This window comes from Ochlerotatus camptorhynchus, unplaced genomic scaffold (assembly GCF_037179485.1).
Source record: "Ochlerotatus camptorhynchus isolate MF236.1 unplaced genomic scaffold, CSIRO-AGI_Acam_v1.1 ptg000379l, whole genome shotgun sequence".
Taxonomy (NCBI): domain Eukaryota; kingdom Metazoa; phylum Arthropoda; class Insecta; order Diptera; family Culicidae; genus Ochlerotatus; species Ochlerotatus camptorhynchus.
In genome coordinates this window covers 4041899-4062045 of record NW_027040867.1, presented here as the reverse complement: position 1 = coordinate 4062045, position 20147 = coordinate 4041899, and the positions used below count along the sequence as shown (strand labels likewise).

The 20147-nt window shown below is 36.8% G+C and overlaps 1 protein-coding gene and 1 long non-coding RNA gene across 2 annotated transcripts in view; one reads left to right on the top strand and one right to left on the bottom strand.

The window, feature by feature from the left end:
- The window catches only part of LOC135710379 (uncharacterized), a 163238-nt gene that overhangs the window by 80661 nt on the left and 62430 nt on the right, over positions 1 to 20147 (bottom strand). The gene's annotated exons all lie outside the window — the stretch shown is intronic.
- fusl (fuseless) overlaps positions 1 to 20147 on the top strand; it is a 46988-nt gene that overhangs the window by 12412 nt on the left and 14429 nt on the right. Inside the window, exon 2 of the mRNA XM_065232924.1 lies at positions 3288 to 3442. Coding sequence (XP_065088996.1) covers positions 3288 to 3442 — 155 coding nt within the window. The remainder of the gene's footprint in view (positions 1 to 3287; positions 3443 to 20147) is intronic.

Sequence of the window (20147 nt, the reverse complement as noted above, 5' to 3'; positions counted from 1 at the left end):
GACAGGTAGGGTCCAGGCACGGGAGCTGCCTCCCTAGCGTCGCACGGCAGCTGGCCAGAAGTCGTTTCTCAAAATAAGCCAAAACAGATTATGAATACATGCATTGTATACTGCAGAGGTAGGGTAACAATGCCCTGTACTCATTATTTCTTTTTCTAAACTCACCGCCTTGAGGCATCAGTTCAAACTTGCCTGTTGTTGAATCGTGTTGGTTTGTTAGAAAAAATCGTTCCGCAGTGCCATTGTTTTCGTGTCTCTACTTGTTGTTTGGATAATCACATTAATTTGCAAAAATGGATAGTGATCAAGCAGTTATTGAAATATTTATTCCACATGACATCAGCTGATTTCACTTAGTTTTGACTTCGTAGAAGCAGATTATGAAAATCTTGTCTTTAAGTGTTATTTAAACTATAAAATAAATATATCGTGATAAAAAAGTTGACTTATTCTGAAATATCCTGTAAAGCCGTATATGAGGCATTATATATATGTACATGCACAGATAAAAATTCTGAATTTTAATAGTGATGAAAACATTCATTCACGTAAACTTGTATTTCATTTAACGCTACTGAGCAACTTGTAAACAATGTTGTTTACAACAATGGGCTTTTGCATACAATATTTGCTACATTGCATTAAATGTCTCAAAACTTTACATGATATATAATGTAAACTCATATGATATGTGACGCTCCATTTATGTGCATCATACTAAACAGAAATTTACACTACTTTTTCGAACTGTGTGTGTATAGAAGATTATAGCAAAAAATCAGCTGCGATTATTTGCGATCTTTCGAGAAATTGGAAAATGAAGATGGCCTGTCCATATTGGTGAAATTATCAAAAAATGTACACAAATGCAGTTATTGACATTTTCATTCATTATATGGCGGTAACCTAGGCGGTCAAGGCCATGTATTGGGAGGGTGTGGTTTGTTTTTCTGGTATATTTTAAACAACTTTTTTTATTGTTTCATAATTCCTGATGGATATGGATTTGGATACGAGTGTGTTCCAAAGTTCATTTGTACCGTTGAGAATAGTTTGTGGATCCAATAAAAAACCCAACACGATCTTCACCTCGTTACTGTCGCCCAATTCGCATTGGATTTATCAAGGAATCATCTGATGTAATAAATGAAGAGATCAGATGTATTGAAAATGCAATTAATTCGCAACGGCCGACAAAACTTGCAGTAAATGGCGAACAGTTCACTATTAGACATACTTTTATGATCACTATGGTTTGTGGGAAAGTGTGTAATGCTGTAACTGTAACGACATCAACGATGAAATGTTATATATGTGGCGCAAGTTCAAAGGAATACAATAATCTTGGTGTTAAAAAGGAAATCTACACAGATTCTCATTAATTCAAATTATCCATTCTTCATGCCAGCATTCATATTTTCGAGACAATTTTAGATCTTTCTTAAAAGTTGCCGATCAAAAAATGGCGGTTAACTGGCAATGAAAAGGAAATCATCAAAGAAAGAAAAGAACACATTAAGTGTCCTTGTAAGACTCCTTGTAGATTCTCCAAAACCAGGCTTTGGACATTCGAATGATGGCAACACTAGTCGAAGATTCTTTGCTAATCCGGAAACCACTGCTCAAATAACAGGTGTTGATTTTAATTTGATCTACCGGCTTAAAGTTATATTGGAGACACTAGCTAGTGGTTCTAAAATTTATACGAAAAAGTTTGGAAAATTTACTCAAGAAACAGCGGAGATATGAGATAAGTCTCATATCTAAATATAAATATCTTGTTCTGTTTTAGCTGAACTTATTTTACAATGAATGATTGTAAAACGTAAAAAAAAAATCTTAAAGTTTTTACATTCTTATAAATTTTGAACTACTTGGCCAAACTTTTTGAAACTCCTGCCGGAAATTGGCGATATGATTAAAAATGTTTAATATAATATCATTTTTTGAAATTCGAAATATTTCAAGATCCTTATTTTAAATTATTTTTCGTACACGCAAAATTCACCATTGAACAGTGGGCAAAAATCGACAAAACCACGAATTTCTCGGCTCCCAAACGATTTCAGTCAACATGTTATACATATTCTCAAAGGAAAAACTCTGCTGAATCGATTGGTGGTGGTCTCAGACTTTTGGCCGGAGACTTTTGCGTACCGAGATAGAGGGCCGGGATCAACCCGAGTTCCCGGTAAATGCCACTATCTATCGACATAATTTTACACATTACTTAACGTATATTACTGGAAATTGGTAGTACTAAGTATATATGGTGTAAAGACACCATATACGCCCTCAGGGTAACTCTACTGGCTTAAAGGAGGATCCGGAACGACCGATAAAGTGGCCACATATATAAAAAATGTCCTAGAACCTTGTGATTTTTTCTATGTTGTTCAGAATCAAGAGATCAAAGCGCATTCAATATGGAAACCATATTTTTTTTTTTGGTATAGTGGCCATTCTGCGGATAATCTGGATTCACCGATAAACTGGACACATTATAAAAATGATCCTAGAACCTTGCGATTTTTTCTATGTTTGTCCAGAATCATGAAATCAAAGCGTATTTAATATGGAAACTATATTTTGGTGTATAGTGGCCATATTCTGGCTAATTAACTTTATTCAGAGTTACCACACGCTGTTTCCGAAATGGAGGATTAATCAACTATCATGTACATCGGGTTTTTTTTTTCGCCAAAAGTTAGTTTGGATCCTCACATTCCTAAATCGGTTCTTTTTGTAATATTCTGTATGAAAATTTGAATTATTCAATTTAATCATAATTTACCATACAAGTAATGTAATAGGTTAAGCTCTGAAGAGCCAAAATCTCCCCATTCAAAAATGCACCGAAAATTTCCTCCGACAGAATATTTAAAACTAACCGATTTAGGGTCGGAAAATCGGATATACTTGAAAGTTGATTCTTCTGTCACTTCGGACACGGCTTGTACCACATGTTTTTTTAACACCATTGATTATAATTTGGCAGATGAGCCCCCAGGATTCCAGACAAGGTGTTATTTTGAGCCACCCTACTGCACACACACACAAAAATGCTAACATCAACAGCCTACTTATTCGTGACACCCATCTTAATTTCGCAATCTCCCAAACCATCAGTTACAGATTAAACATTTTATATACCTCGTCATCTAATAAGGGATTACCGTTTTCCCCGTTGAGGTGACAAGCTACTTATATGTATGCCTATTTTAAATGCCACATGCTAATACTACTCTTATTTATTCTTCTTTTTTTTATCGAAAATCATTTTCCAGACTACGATTTGTGGCCCGCGTTGACAGTGTCCGCAATTTGCTTCATTCCGCTGGTGCTGATGAAATCGGTTCGTAATCTACTGGCCCCACCGTTCGTCATACTCACCGATCATAAGGAATCTGTATTCAGCTTTCCGACGCGGTTTCGAATCGAGGTAAATATTTTTGGAAATTTTTCTATCACTCGTTTGGTGCGTGAGAAGTGCCAAGATTATAGGGGTGGTGCTGTTATTCTTTAGTTTTGATTTGATGGTGATACTTTTTTTCCCTAGTAAGTAAATCAGTGATTCCATTTTTTGTTAGGAAATCAAACCATTAAAAATAATGATAACCAAGAAAAAAGGTATGATTTTATCACAGCAACCCTAATGATGATAATTTATGAAAGTAAGGGTTAGTCCAAGAGGCGATGTAGACAAAATAACAAATCATTTCTACACTTAATTACTAGCGTAGCCTATCAGCAGCGGAGATACCATTGATATGGTTTGTTTTGATGATTTAACAACCAATAAAAATCACAGGCATATCGGTTTACTTAATGACACTGCTATAATAGGACCTTTTGATTTTAGCAAAATATTTGAATGGGCCACAGCAAAGAGAGGTTTTTTTTTCTTTTGGTTTGTTTTCCGTACTGAGTACCAATGCTACCGACACCAGGGAGGTAGCTCCCACACCTGGACCCTACCTATCGACCCATCAACTCATGAACCGGGGACCAACGGCTTACGAAGGTAAGCGTGATCAGAGATTTTATGCCTCAGAAAATCCCGGCGGCGCCGACTGGGATTGAGCCCAGGGCTTTTGGGGTGAGAGGCAATTACGCTTACCACTACACCACCGGCGCCACTCAGAGATACCAGATCATACAATTTGAGTTTTTAAATCTAAAAGTAAAGCAGTAATCGCACTAATATATATTTAATTCTGAATGAGAACTAAACATCATGAAACAAAAAAAACTATCAGGTGGAATTAAACCTGACATAACTATGTCCCTAGCTGTCCCTTAAATATCAAAAAGGGCACATAATAAGAGCACTTATAACGAATCGTCTTGAGTTATTACGGAGCACTCGACAAAATGATCCAAAATCCACACAAGTAGCTAATTCCATTTCACTGCCAATACAACGTCATTGTCCGAGACACATTCTCTAAAATTATTCCAATCACCCACATCTAAACAACTCGTTCGCTTGAACATATGTAGCCTCATCCGCCCGTTGCGCAGGCGGCGGTGGCGTGGGTAAAGCTGCGTCATGGAACCTGGTCGTCACGCATTGATAACACTGTCCCCCCAGACGATGATAACCGGTAAGAATGGGCTCAAAGTAAAAGACACTGACAGCTGTGTGATGGAAGTTAATGCTACTGTATACAAGCGTGGAATATTGTGCTAAATCCCTACGCTTTCAAGCACATCCATGGTTTCGGCTGAATCCAGATTGGCTAATGCCGCTGAGTAGTTCACAACTTCATGACCTCTCAGTATATAACCTACGCCAACACAAAACAAAAACAAACAGTGCGTTCTTATCATCGGCGTTAAGATTGAGGCTGCCTTAGTAACTACAGACTTAGTTTTTTTTTTGTCAAGATTGGCTTCGCCGACCAGCTCGGCATTTATTTTTACTGAGATCTCAGCCAAATTTATGTTTGTTAGCTGAGATCTCATCAAAATGCTCGTTTGTTAGCTAAATCTCGGCAGGTTTTTCACTGATATTCAGCAAAATAAAAAGCAGAGCTAGTCGGTGGTGCCAATTTTTGGGCAGAAAAAAACTAATAGCGAATTTGTTTATTTTTCAGTTACAACCTGGATCGGGTATCAAGTTTGGATCTGCTTGTTTTCTGACAAACGTCAGTTTGATCGTTTGTTTTTAAAACCTACATCAGGTTGAGGTTCGCACTGACAAAAAGTTCGGTTTCGCAATATAATAAACAAATTCGATATAAGTGTGTAGGCTACTATATTAGAGCTATGCCAGGGTTGTCGACTCAATGATGAATAAAAAATTGCCTGATGGAAACGTTCTCCGTAAAAACCATCCACATTTTTTACATTCCAAACCAAAAATACTGACTAGCAATGAAGTAATGAAATTGGGTTGTTAGCGGAATGCTTAAATAAAACAGCAAAAAAGGTTATCTTCCATTTAATTCCACTTAATTAATTTCGGTATCCATTATCCACGTATTTCGACTACAATGTGCAGTCTTCATCAGTGTCATTCCCACGAAAGAACTTATCAAAATCTAACACCCTTAAGTACTCATCCCTAGGTAAAAAAGTCAAGATCATAGGTATAAAAATGAAACTACAATGTGTTGAATCGGAACCTACCTAACTAATAAAAACCAAAGATTTAAGTTTTTTTTTTTCTTTATTTTTGTGATTTTTAGCCGTAGGCTAGATCATCACAAAAAAAAAAGATTTAAGTAAACTAAAGGAGAAAAATCTATACAACTCTCTAATAAGGAAAATCCCAAAGGCTTGGTAGCCATCATAATGAAGTAATGAAATTTGCACATTGTAATCGAAATACGTATCTGTCATGGATACCGAAATTAATTAAGTGAAATTAAATGGAAGATAACCTTTTTTGCTGTTTTATTTACTGACTAGCAAGCCTGCTAGCTGACACGAACATCGGTCGTAGATTAATCCATCTCCGACGATACTCGATCTCACTGACACGTTAAAAGTCGAACCTTAACAAAGCCATGAATTATTTTCAAAATCGTTATCGCTATCCATTCAGTTAGACAAGGCTTACACTTCCCACAATTAAAAAACACCATTAATGTCTCGTTGTAATTGAAAATTTAGATTTTGGAGCGAAGACTAAAAAATAATATTACATCAAAAACGATGCACTCCAACCACGTTGAAGATAAGGTGTACTTTTTAAGTCCGCATCGCGCTCTCTTGCCGTGCGGACCTATTTGCTTTTTGCTGAAGGAAGTGTTACTGCTACCTAAAGCTACAACAAATTTAAACTGCATTTCTCAGTGCCAAATATAACCTGTAAATTGTATACAATGTTCGATTCATATTCCTCTTCGATCCTTGTTTGGACCCTACCGGCGGTAATCCTGCTTGATTAAAGATTTGGAAAATTCCTCTTAGATCCTTCGGATTGTTATAGCCGCCATGGCGCCTAAACGCAAAAGAAAGGCGCAATCTCTTGACCCCCATTCTGATGTTGTTTATTTGAGCAATCAATTTCATATGCTCAGTGATGCTCACGGATGATGAGAATGATCCATCATCCAGGCAAAATTCCATTAAACATTCCCGGCTTAATTCCAAGAAGGAAAAGGTCCCCTCTATTGTGATAACCACCGCATTTGGTGTAGAAAACATTTGACTTGGATGCGATGAATAATATTCAAATTAAAAAAAAACATTCCACTCTTATTCCAACAATTACATTCAATGCTCTTATCTTCAAAATAGAGGGCAAACTATAGCACCGAAAAATGTGCTATTTTACTGTTTACCCCGTGGTGAACCTCCATAGAATGTATGAATAAATAACGCAGTGTAAATCCTTGCCATCCAAGGCTAACGCATGTTCGATCATATTTCTGTCAAGAAAAGTCGCTCCACGAGGCAAGTGATTTAAATTCACGTCACCACGTCACCTTGACATAAATGCGAATACAAAAAGTTGGACATCGACCAGCTTTCCGGTCGCTCATTCTCAAGTAACATTGCAAGTTTTATCAAGGTTACAGAACCCTCATAAAACCAAAATTGCTGTGTTGTGTTTGATAGTACAAAGTTTGCAAATCTGTTCAGTAAGTTTTACGGAAATGCTGTACTTTATTGCTGTTTGTTTTTGTAAAAGATTATTTTTACAGTACATTCGTTACAATTTTTACAGAATTGCGGAATCGCAGCCATTTACAGTTTCAATCAGCAAATTTGATTTACAGTTTTCGGTAAATTTCTGCAAATTACAGAAATTCAGCAATTATAATTGCAGAAAATTGGTAAAATAATATTGTTTACAAAGCATTCGGTAAAAATGATATTTCACCGAACAAATTCAGCAAAAAAAGTACCGAACAAGATTTAAGAAATTTGGTGTGTAGGTACATTATGGTTGTCTGGGCGGTTGGTTGGTTAACCAACGATGTTGCACAATCAGTGAATAAAGATTTCTATTATCGACAAGAAAGCACTTGACCTCAATCTGAAAATATGTATGTGTTGCTTTTAAGGTACTTGCACAAGCCTTTTTATTACGGTTCTCCTTGTTGCACGTTAAAGTCACGATGCCATATTTCTGCTCTCAGCAGTCGTCAATATAATATTGAAGCAGCTGGGATTAAATGAATTAGTCTATAAAAAAAGAACACAAAGGATGGGATCGATGTCCACTTCAGTTCAATAAATCCCTGACTATATCATTGACCCTTTCATTTTTATAAAATATTAAATATTTACTAATACGATTTTTAAACTTTAGGCTGATCTAGGTGATTTAAGCTTTAATTTTCAATTTCTTTTTAACACATACTCAGTTTAGCAATTAAGGTAGGGTACGCTATTCCACTGTTAATTCTGAGATTGTTTGTGCCGAAATGCTAGTTTAAGTACTAAACTAGCACTGTGGCTTGTCAAATGTATGAATTAAAAACGAGAATGAATGGTGCATTTCGGACTGTTTTCCCGTGTAGAGTTAAATTTGCACTCTTGTGGGCATAACGCAGAACCTACTAACCTTAAAAGACATGGAAAAAATTTCGCTATCGTGTTTCCCCGTGATTTAACGCGATAGCTTTACCACCATAACCAGACCGTGAGCTTTCAGAACATTGAACCGTTTAGGCAGTTGTACTAAACTAACCGGTTTACCGGTAAGGAGAGTGCGGATTTCCATATCGTGACGCAAAAACTAAGTTGGTAAGTGTGTGCAATGGTTGCCGATTGAGCTGCGTACCAGTCCCGATCATATTCAAGAGAGCGTATAGGGGCAAATCCAGAAGGGTCATGTCAGGCGGTTTTCGATTCAATTGAAGTCGCGAACACCACTTCAACGACCGGAGCAATCCCCGTATGGTTACACGGTGTATGAACGCTCGCGCCACTGCTGGAACTATACTGCCGCTGGGTTGGCGGTCTCGATTGATAGCGTTGTGTACTCGAGAGTTTCGTTCCTACTCGCTCTCTCCGGTCCCGTAGCTGGCCATTTGCTGATTAGAATAATTCCAATGATAACAGTTTCTTTCTGATCTACGACTGATTCGGATCATCCTCCCGTCTGTAATCGGCCTAATTTGTGGACCTAAGGAGAACCGAAATCGTGATCGACCAGATAGTAGGTCTGCAAGTGACGCGGGTGTCGGATCGTCGACGTTCGATTTTTTGGCCAATTTCGACGGCGACAGCACGACGGAAGTTATCGATCGCGGTACAGTGCATGCTAAGTGCATACGAACAAATAGTGATTCAGCGGGAAGCTTCCGAGTTGTACCGAAACCTGCAGTCAGTGTTTTAAAAAAATGAAAAATTTGCCAGCGGTAGTGATCTAGTTGCGGAGCGGTCCTAGATATTGTCACCATGTTCAGTGGCCCTCACCTCATATTTACTACAGGGTTGACACTTTAACGCGCTATTAATCAGATTATCAATCAATTTAAAAATGTTATCCACGCAATTTTGAGTGATTTATTCAAATTACGTTATTTGAATAGTGACTTTCTAACTAGGGGAAGTAGAAGAAGCGATTTTTTTTTTGACGGCGTGTGCAGGTCAGGCGTATACCTTTGGTGACTGAAAAGAGATCTCCAGCTTGGTTTCTCGCGGGTGTGACAATTGCATATATAATAAATCTAATTGTACTGCGTACTTGCGGCGGCGATAGTTGATTGTTCTGATGGTGGTGATTCTGTTTCTCGCGTCAATGAGGAAGCATTGCTTTAGCCAGACGTTATTGTATACATATGTTATTATTTTGAGCCAAACATAGGCTAGGGAAATGCTGCCTGGGTTAATCGTCAACATTGTCTATCAATGCTCACTTGAGGCATGGCTCAAAAGTCGTAGGAAAATTTACTTCGAATTCAAATAATAAACAAGAAACGTAAACACTACTATTAAGAAGATTGAGTACAAACTGAAAAGCACTGTAAAATGACTTGATGTGACGATTGAAACCCCAGATTGGTAGCTCGGAACCTATAATCAAACGATGCTTCGTGTATTACAAGTCTATGACACCAAATCAAGCATCAGATACCCAGTATACCATAGTATGTTACTGCCTTCAAAAATCGACAATTTCTCATCCTTATCAAGTTAAAATTATTCTTGCGAAGAAGTTTTTCCTTGGTACCAACGATGTGTGGAAAAGTTATTGAGAAAATTTTCCATTCTGTTTGAAGTATGAAGTTTACATTATAATCAGGCGTGACATATTCTCAAACGAAACGTCGTTCAGCAGCTTCCACCAGTACCAGCACACTGCTACACTTGAAATAAAAGGAGTTAGCCTTGAGTGACTGAATTGATTATCTAAAACTATTAAAATGTTTAGATTACAGCTGGATTTTTTAAACTTTCAGTACCCATAGCTGTCTTTGCAGTAAGGATGAGGTGGGCTAAAGTCAGGGCACCTAAATTAGAGGACGACCTTGGGCAGTGCCGTAGTGAGGGTTTTCTGGTTTACAGGATTTTACAGCACCGGTTGTTGAGTGGTAAGTGTGACAGTCTTACCATCCCGTTCAATAATAGCCGAGGTTGTTGTCGTGTTATCTAATATTCTAAATTTAAGCTAATCTCAGGATATCATTTTTGTTTTCTAATTATGATTACTCGAAAAAATGTATGTTCCAAAATGTGAATTGCCCAACAGGGGTATGTCGGAACAATCAGAAATTAAGTCGAACTACTCATTTCAGCGGCAAGTATTGCTACTCAAAAGTGAGTAGACGCACTTTTACTCTATTTGAGTGTTCTCGCGTAAACTGAGTAAAACCTACCCAGTAATATTTGGATGCTGAGAGGTTTCTGAGATGATTTTTTTTAACAAAAATTAAAATTTTTCACTCCGGATTCATTTTCCTGGAACTGAAAACGGTTGAATGCATTTCCACCGGTTTTTAGCTATAATTTCGCCGTCTTCTGGAGTGGCATTTTTGCATGTCCCGGATTTTGCTGATTGTGTGGCTAATAATCACTTTAAACAATCTATGACATTCTATACTGACGTTACAGCGGTTTTTGTCTGTTTACTTTCACAGTGTTTGTACTGTAACTTTTCAAAATAAAAGTAACTCCTAAATATTATTGAAGATATGGAAAGTGCGTTAAATTTCCTAAAATAATTGATTAAGAGTTTTTTTTTATTTGAGCAGCTCAAAACGATTTGAAGAGTAGTTGTTGTGTAGTGTTGTTCAGAAAATGTTAAACGTTTTCACGTCATGCACGAAAGTGACTCGATGATTCTGACACTAAGGACATTTTTCAAAAGCATTAGATTTCTTTAAATTACTTAGTCTCAAACATTTGATATTTTTAAAAATCGCAATCTCAGGGAACTGGAGCCGGTGTAGTAGTTAGCATTAGCACTCTAAAAGTCACCAGTTCAAATCTCATTCTGGACAAGTCACGAATGACCTAACAAGCTGCGTCTCTATTTTCCCATACAAATTTTACTCACGTTCGTCAAAATATTAGCATTCGCATTCGCATTCGCATTCGCATTGAAGCACAAATTCGCAGGTGGTATAAATCCTAGACCATTTTTTGGAAGTAGCACTACCTCCAAAAATCGAGAACTGTTCTGGGCACGTCCTTTCAAACTCTGCTGAGGATGGGCAAGATCGTTAGTTGGACACTTACTTAAGGGGTTAGGTCAGTGTAGAGGGGTCAATTTCACGAATTTTTTTTTTGCGAACAGAAACACTTTAAAAGAATGCGGTTTTCAGCATTTTATTGAAACCATTTTAAATAACATTTTCCCAAATTTTGGTTTTTCAAATGTGCAGCGAGGTGGCGAGTGATGACATGTACGGCGTGAAGCGGTTTGTGGGCGGAAACAGCCGGAGGTTGTCTTAGAACAGAATGGATAAAAGTTTCAAAAACTAGAATGTTAAAACTAGTGAAGCTGGCCGATTGTAAAAATATTGATTTTTGACAAAATTGCGCGCTTTTGAAAAAAGTGGTCTGATTTTTTGGCAAAAAATATCAAATATAATTATAAATATCATATATAATTACAAAAAAAAACTCAGGGACCGTAAAACGGGGTAACATTGAGAATTTTTTAAAGTATATTCTAAATATTGTGTACAGCAGTTCATGTTTTAAAAAATTTAACTTTATTAAAACAAGTACTGATAATCCTAGAGTCAATTCGTTAGTAATATGTTTAACGGAAATTAAATCATTTGCACAATTTTTTTAGTCTTGTGACCGAACATCAGTATTTTGATTTGGGGTTACTTTGATAATGCTCGATGAATGTAGGAGAAAATGCGTGAAACTCTTTTGTTCTTGATACATGAAACATTGAAAGAGTATGTAATCAGAAAATATCATAACCAATAAGGATTGAGTGCTTTTTCAAACAGGCAAAGAACAAGAAAATTGCTTTTTAATTTTGTAATTTATGTAACACAAACTATATCAAAACTATATACCATATCAACGGAAATACTCTAAGCTACAATATGGAACCAATGTTTATACTTCGGAAAAATTACAGAAACTAAATTTAATGACTATATTTTACTATCAAAGTTATCCGCATTATCAAAGCTAACATGTTTTACGGTACTTCACTAGAAAAAAGTATGTAGAATAAGCTACAAAAACTATCAAGTCGATTAATCAATTAGAAATACGACTTCCGTTTCCACCCGACTTGAAAAACATGGTTTCGAGAAAAACGCGATTAATGATAAATTTTATGACAAGAACGCACAGGTAGTCCCCTAGTCTCCACACCAAAATAATGCGAAACAAAGTGTTCCCGGGTATAAAACCAATTGTCCCATATTCTTTATAAAAAAAAATCCAGTTTTTAAACCCACTACAATGGCCTAAGAGAAAAATGCAGACAACTCTACGACCTCTCCTAAGCGTCACCGGATTTTGGAAGTTTGTTAGTGGGGTGGTAGGGTTAACTACCCGATTTCCGGCCTATTAAGCACAATCCACACTTAGTCTTTCTTAATCTAGCGCAGCTTAGCACCAAACGGAATGTTATTATTACTGATGGCTTCCAAATTTATGTACCTTTCCGTGCGTACCGTAAGATTTGATAAAGAGAAACCAATCGTTGAGATATTGTCAAAAGTCTAACACTGCTTCTTGACGCCAAACTCGGCCTGCGGATTCTAAACTCGGCCTAACGCATTGAAACGCCACTGAATTCACTTCGGCCTATCGGATGAAGATAAAAATTGATTCGGTCGGAGCGCTTCTTTTGTATTTGGGAATAATAGGTGCAAACCTTCATACCACGCGTTCTCATTGACTTCGTTCGGTAGCTTATTAACTAAAGTATCGTACCAAACGCATAATTGACTTGTTAACTCTGAAATCATGGATTTATTTGATGTTTTCTGATCGATAGGCCCAAAATGGGCGATTAGGCCGAAGTAGTTCTCTACCCTACACGTTCGGTAAACATTGTTGGCAGATTTATGATAGCAATGGGGATAGAATAAGGCATAGTGAAAATTGCAAGGAAGTGGACGAGCCTGGGATTGGACTCCCGTCTTCTCAGTAAGCAGCTAAGCTACCAAGTCCGTCTGTCAAAAACGCGAAAGCGAGTAAAATTTGTATTTCGACGAAAGCGAGTAAAATTTGAAATTTCTAAAATGCCGGACTTTGAAAAATGTTGTAGATGGTGAATGTTTTTGTTTCTCTCAGAATCACGCAAATTTCTCCGTCTCATTATTACTTACTGGTTTGATTTTCTATGCCCAGCGTTATAGAAAATGTTCCATCTCACAAGTCTCAGTTCCAGAGTGTTGAAAAAATCTAGTCCCAAAATCTTGACGATATATTTAACTCTGCATTCTCTTAACAAAATTATTAAGGTATTACAGAAAAGGGAGAAAAAACAACAATTTTGCAATTACCTTAAAGTCATTGCAAATCACAGGTTTTTTTATGAAGTTTTCATGGAATTGTCTTCCCATTAAAATATCCTACTAGGTCTATACTAATTCGGCTGCTACTTTTTACTATATTTTAAGTATTTTAACATTTTATGCACTCTGATTTTACAACATTATTGTAAATATTTTTATACTTGATAATTTATTATTAGGCTGATCTTTCGATATTTTCGGTACTGGTAGCACATTGTTTGTTTCATAGATATTAAATTTAAAAATTCCATGCAACATTTAAATGTGACTTAGAGTGCGTGAGAGCGATAAATAAAGTGAAATAAGTCAATTGGATCTGTTTGCCTAGATCTTAGGATCTCACAGACACCGGTATTTTCGTTATTTGGGTCGGTACTGGAGTCCGTGAGCTCCCAAATTGAAATAAAGTTAGATTAAATTGACATATTTTACTTTATTCATCACGCTCACTAACTTTAAATGACATTTTAATGATTAAGACAGTTTAAATTTGAGTTTAAAACAAACTGCCAGCACCAAAAATAACGAAAAACTAAATAAATCTCAAATTTTGTTCCAAACCGATAGCTTATATTACTTTAATGATGTGCGACGTATATTGCCCATAAAAGCATAACTGTCCAATATGGATTTTTGTCAGAAATGAGTTACCCATTAGAAGCAATTGTAAACTACCGGTATTTTACACTGCACACTAAAAGATACATGTTTTAATATCGTCAAAAATACCAAAACTAGGTTGTCCCATCCATAAGAGCCTACGGAGGGATTAATTTTCAACAGCGTTATTCTCGGCTTGCTGTTTTCCAGATCAGACTGATATGCTTTTATGGGCTTTATAAAGTTTATATTGTTTAAAGGTCATAAAATTCCAAAAACTCCATGTTTGAAGTTATTTTCTTAGTAGACTGAAATCTAATTTTTTGTGTATCACAGGGTTTTGAGAACTTTGGCAACATTGCTCAGCACTATTAATATGCACAACTTTACCGAAGAAACCATCATTTTAGGATGCTTCGTTCAAAATATGCAGTGCGACGTAAATATGAACTAACCAAAAACCGTCAAAAGATCCTTTTTTAAACTTAAGAGATAAACTAGCTTTCGGTTTAAAATCTCTAACATAAAGATTAAAAAAAAAGCTTTCTTTGGAACTAGTGCACCAATTTTAAATCTTTTTTTATGAAAATGAAGCTAAATAAATTTTCTATCGTTCACTAGAATATTATGTCTTTATTAAAAATTTAATTTTGAAGTCATTTAAAAATTTACAGCATTTTTTTTATTTTTCCTGCGAATTTTCCATAAAAATCTTATTTCAATCAACATTTTAATGGGATAAAAAGATTCAAAAAATCATTCCATAATTTATTCTTAAAGTCCATTCAAAACCGGAGAAAATGAGCCTTTAATGGATGAAATCGGTTGAAAATTGTCGAAGTTATGAGCATTTTTGTAAAACACTTAAAAATGTTGCTGAAATACAACAGCTTTAGAGTTCCTTTTCTAAGTGTCGTTTTAAGCATCCAAATCGCATGTAAAGTTTTCATGGGAGATTCTTTTCTCTTTTTTTAAAACCGAGTTGATACAAAAGAAATTTATTTAGGTGTTATTAAAAATGATTGAGAATCGAATGACTTTGTCTTCGATGTTTTGAACTTGTTTCTCGAATCAGAAACCAACAATAGTCACCCATCATTGCTTCATCCCAAAACCCTTGGTAACGACGTTCCATCATCTTCATTTGTTGTTGAAAACGTTCGCCGTGCTCATCACTCTCGTCACCAAGATTTTCCGGGAAAAAATCCATGTGAGAATGTAGGAAATGTATCTTCAAAGACATATTCACACCTGTGTTCAGTGAAATAAAAGGATTTGAAATTAATTATATGTAACAAACACAATATTTTTGATTTATACCTATTTTCTCATAATTTTTGAGCAATTCATCGACGGCTTCCTCATAATCTGGGCTTCTGAAATTTTCTAAAAAGGTTGTGACAAGTTGTCACTGACAACCAGGCATGGAAAATCATTTGCATTCATTTCATACATTCATTTACATTCATTTGCCTCTAAATTTTTTTTATTCAACAGCATTCCGCAAAATAATGTATAGAGCTTTTTTAGGTTTTGTTATTGGCTACAACTTTTGCTCATTACTCAAATCTGTATCTCTTATGCATCACGAACTAGAGCGGGTATAACTTGTTACTGTTTTACAGTGAATGTAAAGTACATTCACTGAAAAACAGTAGTGGCTTCTGTTTGCTCTGGTTCGTCATGCTTAAGAGAAATGGATTTGACTTGTTAACAAAAGTTGTAGCTAATAACAAAACCTACAAAAGCTCTATACATCATTTTGCGGAATTCTATTGAAGAAAATAGTTAGAGGCAAATGAATGTAAATGAATGCACGAAATGAATGCAAATGATTTTCCATGCCTGCTGACAACACGCTGGAACGATTTCCACGCTTCTTCCTCATCTGGTGTCAAAACTGTATTGAATGCGGAATCATTGAGCAGTTTTTTGATCTGTGGGCCAACAAATACATCTTCCTTTATCTTTGCGTCAGATAAATTTGGAAATACTGATTTCAAGTACTGGAATGCCGGCCCTTCTTTTTGCAACGCTTTGACGAAATTTTTGAATAGCCCAAGTTTTATATGTAGTGGTGGAAGTATTATGCGTTCTTTTACCACAAGAGGATCATTTTTAACGTTGTCTTTACCAATTGTGAAATTATCCCGTTTTGGCCAATCTTTTCGGACGTAGTGTTCCTTACGAGCTCGACTGTCCCATTTACACAAAAAAAAAACACATATATTTTGTGTATCCCTGCTGCAATCTAGTCAACATGGCAACCACTTTAAGATCGGAACAAATTTTCCAATTGTGTTGATTGTAATTTATCAAATTGAGCAATAGAGCCATTGATTCATACGTTTCCTTCATATTAACGGCATGAGCTAATGGAATAGAAGGTTTCTCATTCCCTTGATGCAGTAAAACGGCTTTCAAGCTCAACTTGCTGCTATCGATGAATAAACGCCATTCAGCTGGATCATATGGCTCACCAAACTCTTCAAACAAGCCGTTTACGTCATGGCAAAAACATGCCTTGTCCTTTGTAGAATAATATTTGTCAAATTTCTTGTGACGATTCCTGTGACAAGAAATTTTGACCTCCTTGCTCAGCATGTTGTGTTCTTTCAAGCGTGATGCCAGCAATTCGGATTTCTCCTTCGATAAGTCGAGATCTCGCACCAAATCATTAAATTCGGATTGTGTAAACAGTTTTGGGTTTCTTTCCAATTCCACCTCGAAGTCTTCCTCGCATTCCTCCTTTAATTTTTTCTGACCACGGTATTGAATTCAGCATAGGATTTTGCATTAGAAACGTTGGTCAACCACTAAAGTTCACACTTTTTATGTTGTTTTGTAAACTAGTGTTATCAGTTGATAACTGTTATGGATTATACTATGAGTTGATAACAAGTTATACCGTATGTGTGATAATTTTTACACTATTAAACACTGTGAAAACAAACAAAAATTTTCGGAGTGGAAAAAAATATTGTATTCAAAAAGGTTATGTTTGTAAGAACTTAATCGTCGATAGAATTTCCATTTGCCGCAATTACGGCCTCAACACGCTTCCGGAATACTCGACAGGTTCTGATAATATAGTCCGGATCCATATCTCTCCAGGCGCAGGTCAATGTTTGTTCGAAGCTTGCTGTACTGGAGTGGCGTTTGGCAAATGCATTGGCCTTCATGACGCACCACACTTAATAATCAAAGGGGTTAAAATCGGGGCTGAATGGCGGCCATTCATCTTTCGGCTAGAACGGGAGCATTCAGCCAATACTGCGTGCGGGTCGAGGTGTAGCATGGTTCCCCGTCTTACTGAAAGACCACATTCGGCTCTCCATATTGCTAAAGTTATCAACCGAAGGACATACTTAATAATAATGCCGATATGCACCTTAGAGACAAACTAGCCTATGGCTAAAAATCTCTTAAATAAAGATTTAAAAAAAAAAAACAAAACGATATGCACCTCCGTATTTTGTATTCGTATATGATGGTGCAAACATTATCATCCATACGGTAGATTATGGCTGAACCTTGGCGCAATGGACCGAGATAAGGTGAAAATTTATAGTCTGACGTTTGGTTCAAAATTAGAAACAACCAGTTATCAGATCATCGACCAAAGGTGGCATGAACGTGTGGAAATATTGAGAATACGATACATGGAAATATTAGGGCCGTTAGATCCATCGACTTATGGAAAATATCGAACTATGAAAAACTGACCGTTGACCAGAGTTAGTTTATATGCTATCTAACATGAAGCTTTGGTGTGATAATTTATTAGCTAGAAAACGGTTTTAGAAGAGGGTAGGTAGATAGTTCCGTTAGAGTACGGCAGTATGAAAATTGAATAGAAGTTGAAAATGAGCGAAGGGTCATTAATGCAACAATACAAGTTAAACACACACTTCTTTGACTAACCCGTACGCGGAGATTTGCAGGCAAAAAAGTGTGCGCTTTACTTGCTCATATACTGTCTGCGGCTGTGGAATGGTTCTACCGACGTTTCATCACTACCTAAAGCCCCAAGTTGCCGAAAGCATTTCCAGTCGATGGTGTGTTATAATGCAATTCTTCTTTACCCAACTATTGTGTTGCTCCTCTCGTCATGACAAACTTAGTCATCTCAGAGAGAAAGCAGTAGGGTGGTTGTTGCGTGGTATACCCTTAGCTCAGTCGGTAAAGGCACAGCTACAAAGCAAGACCATGCTGGAGGTGGCTGGGTTCGATTCCCGGTCCGGTCTAGGAATTTTCCGGGTTTTGGAAATTTCTCGACTTCCCTGGGCATAGGGTATGATTGTACTTGCCACACAATTATACTAATGCAAAAACGGTACAGGCATCGGAAGCTCTCAATTAATAACTGTGGAAGTGCATCTAGAACACTAAGTTGAGAGCACGCAATAAGCTAAAATGCGATAAGCATTAAACTTGAAATGTGAAGAAGAAGAAGAAGAAGAAGAAGAAGAAGAAGAAGAAGAAGAAGAAGAAGAATAAGAAGAAGAAGAAGTAGAAGAAGAAGAAGAAGAAGAAGAAGAAGAAGAAGAAGAAGGTTGCGTGCTGTACCATCATCAGCATTGTTGACGGCTACTCCCACCTTAAGTTGTTACATTCAAAGTGTTTTTTTCTTACTGTCGCATTAATGGCCCTTCGCTCATTTTCAACTTCTGTTCAATTTTCATACAGCCGTACACTCAAAAAGTAAATCACATTTGTAATGGAAAATATGCATTAGAATGTCACATAACTTTCATGTGACCTCATAATTGAGAATCTCACTTCAAAATCACAAAAACCTTATGTGTCCAATAAAATTTATTTGATTTATCACATAGAATTCTTGTGATCATATGAATGTGATGTGAATTTCAGATAAAAATCATTAATTTTGGTGTACTCTAACGGAACTATCTACCTACCCTCTTCTAAGACCATTCTCTAGCTAATTAATCATCACACTAAAGCTTCATGTTAGATAGCATTTCCAACCAACCCTGCAAATCTCAAACTTCGCGTATGAAGTAACATAAAAACACTTTGAATGGCTGTAAATAGCTTTGGTAGATGCAGCTACGGGGACGCACACTGCCGAATAATTTTACGAATACGCATAGAAAGTGATGATTTAGGAACATAAGAAGAAGCAGGAACAAATAGGATTGTTGTTTATTGCCCCTCAGCTATATGTAGGGGAAAATGGTACAAAACGCACCCCGGGGTAGCACCCATTTTTTTCATTTTATTTAGAGTTATTCTTGGTATTTTTAATCCCATTCTATGACTCATTATGCAGCATTTCGAGATCAGATGCTATGCTAGAAGTGCTACCATGAAAAACACAATTGAAAGACAGCTGCGGTCCACCCAGGAGGTGCGTTTTGTACAATTGTCCGCTACCTACAAGAATAATGTAGAATTGCAAGTTTATCGCCAGATTGATGGCCTAAGTCATTTTCCAAAAGAACTTTTAGCCTTTATCCATTGAGATAGCCAAGCTATGTTTGACTAGAACTATTATTAATTCATTACTGATAATCACATGACGTAGTCCATCCAAACTATTCTGGAGTTGATATTTAAAAATCTACGAAGTATTTGACAATGGTCTCACTATCAAAAGATAACCATATCATTTAGGAGACAATGCAATGTTGATGAGACGTTCTTGGTACGTATAATTTGAGGGGGAGGGATGGTTCAGATGTGACCGGCCATGTAATTAGGTACCTCCCTCCACCCTCAAATGCTACGCCATTTAAGCATGTTCCCTAAAGACCTGTTTACCTAAGTAATACCAAGATCCTATCACCTGAATCTTTGTTAAATTTCATGTCAGATTATCAAAAACTAGCTAATCTAGCAGTTGTTCTCTCGAGCAAACTTTAAAATTCTCACCTTCTACTCTTTTTTTTCCTTGATTTGTTTTCCGTCAATCTTGTTTTCCGTGCTGAGCACCAATGCTACCGATGCCAGGAAGGCAGCTCCCACACCTGGACCCTAGCTATCGACCCATCAACTAATGAACCGGGGACCAACGGCTTTACTTCCCGTGATCAGAGATGTTATGCCTCAGAACATCCCGGCGGCGCCGACTGGGATTGAACCCAGGCCTGCTGGGGTGAGGGGTAATCACGCTTA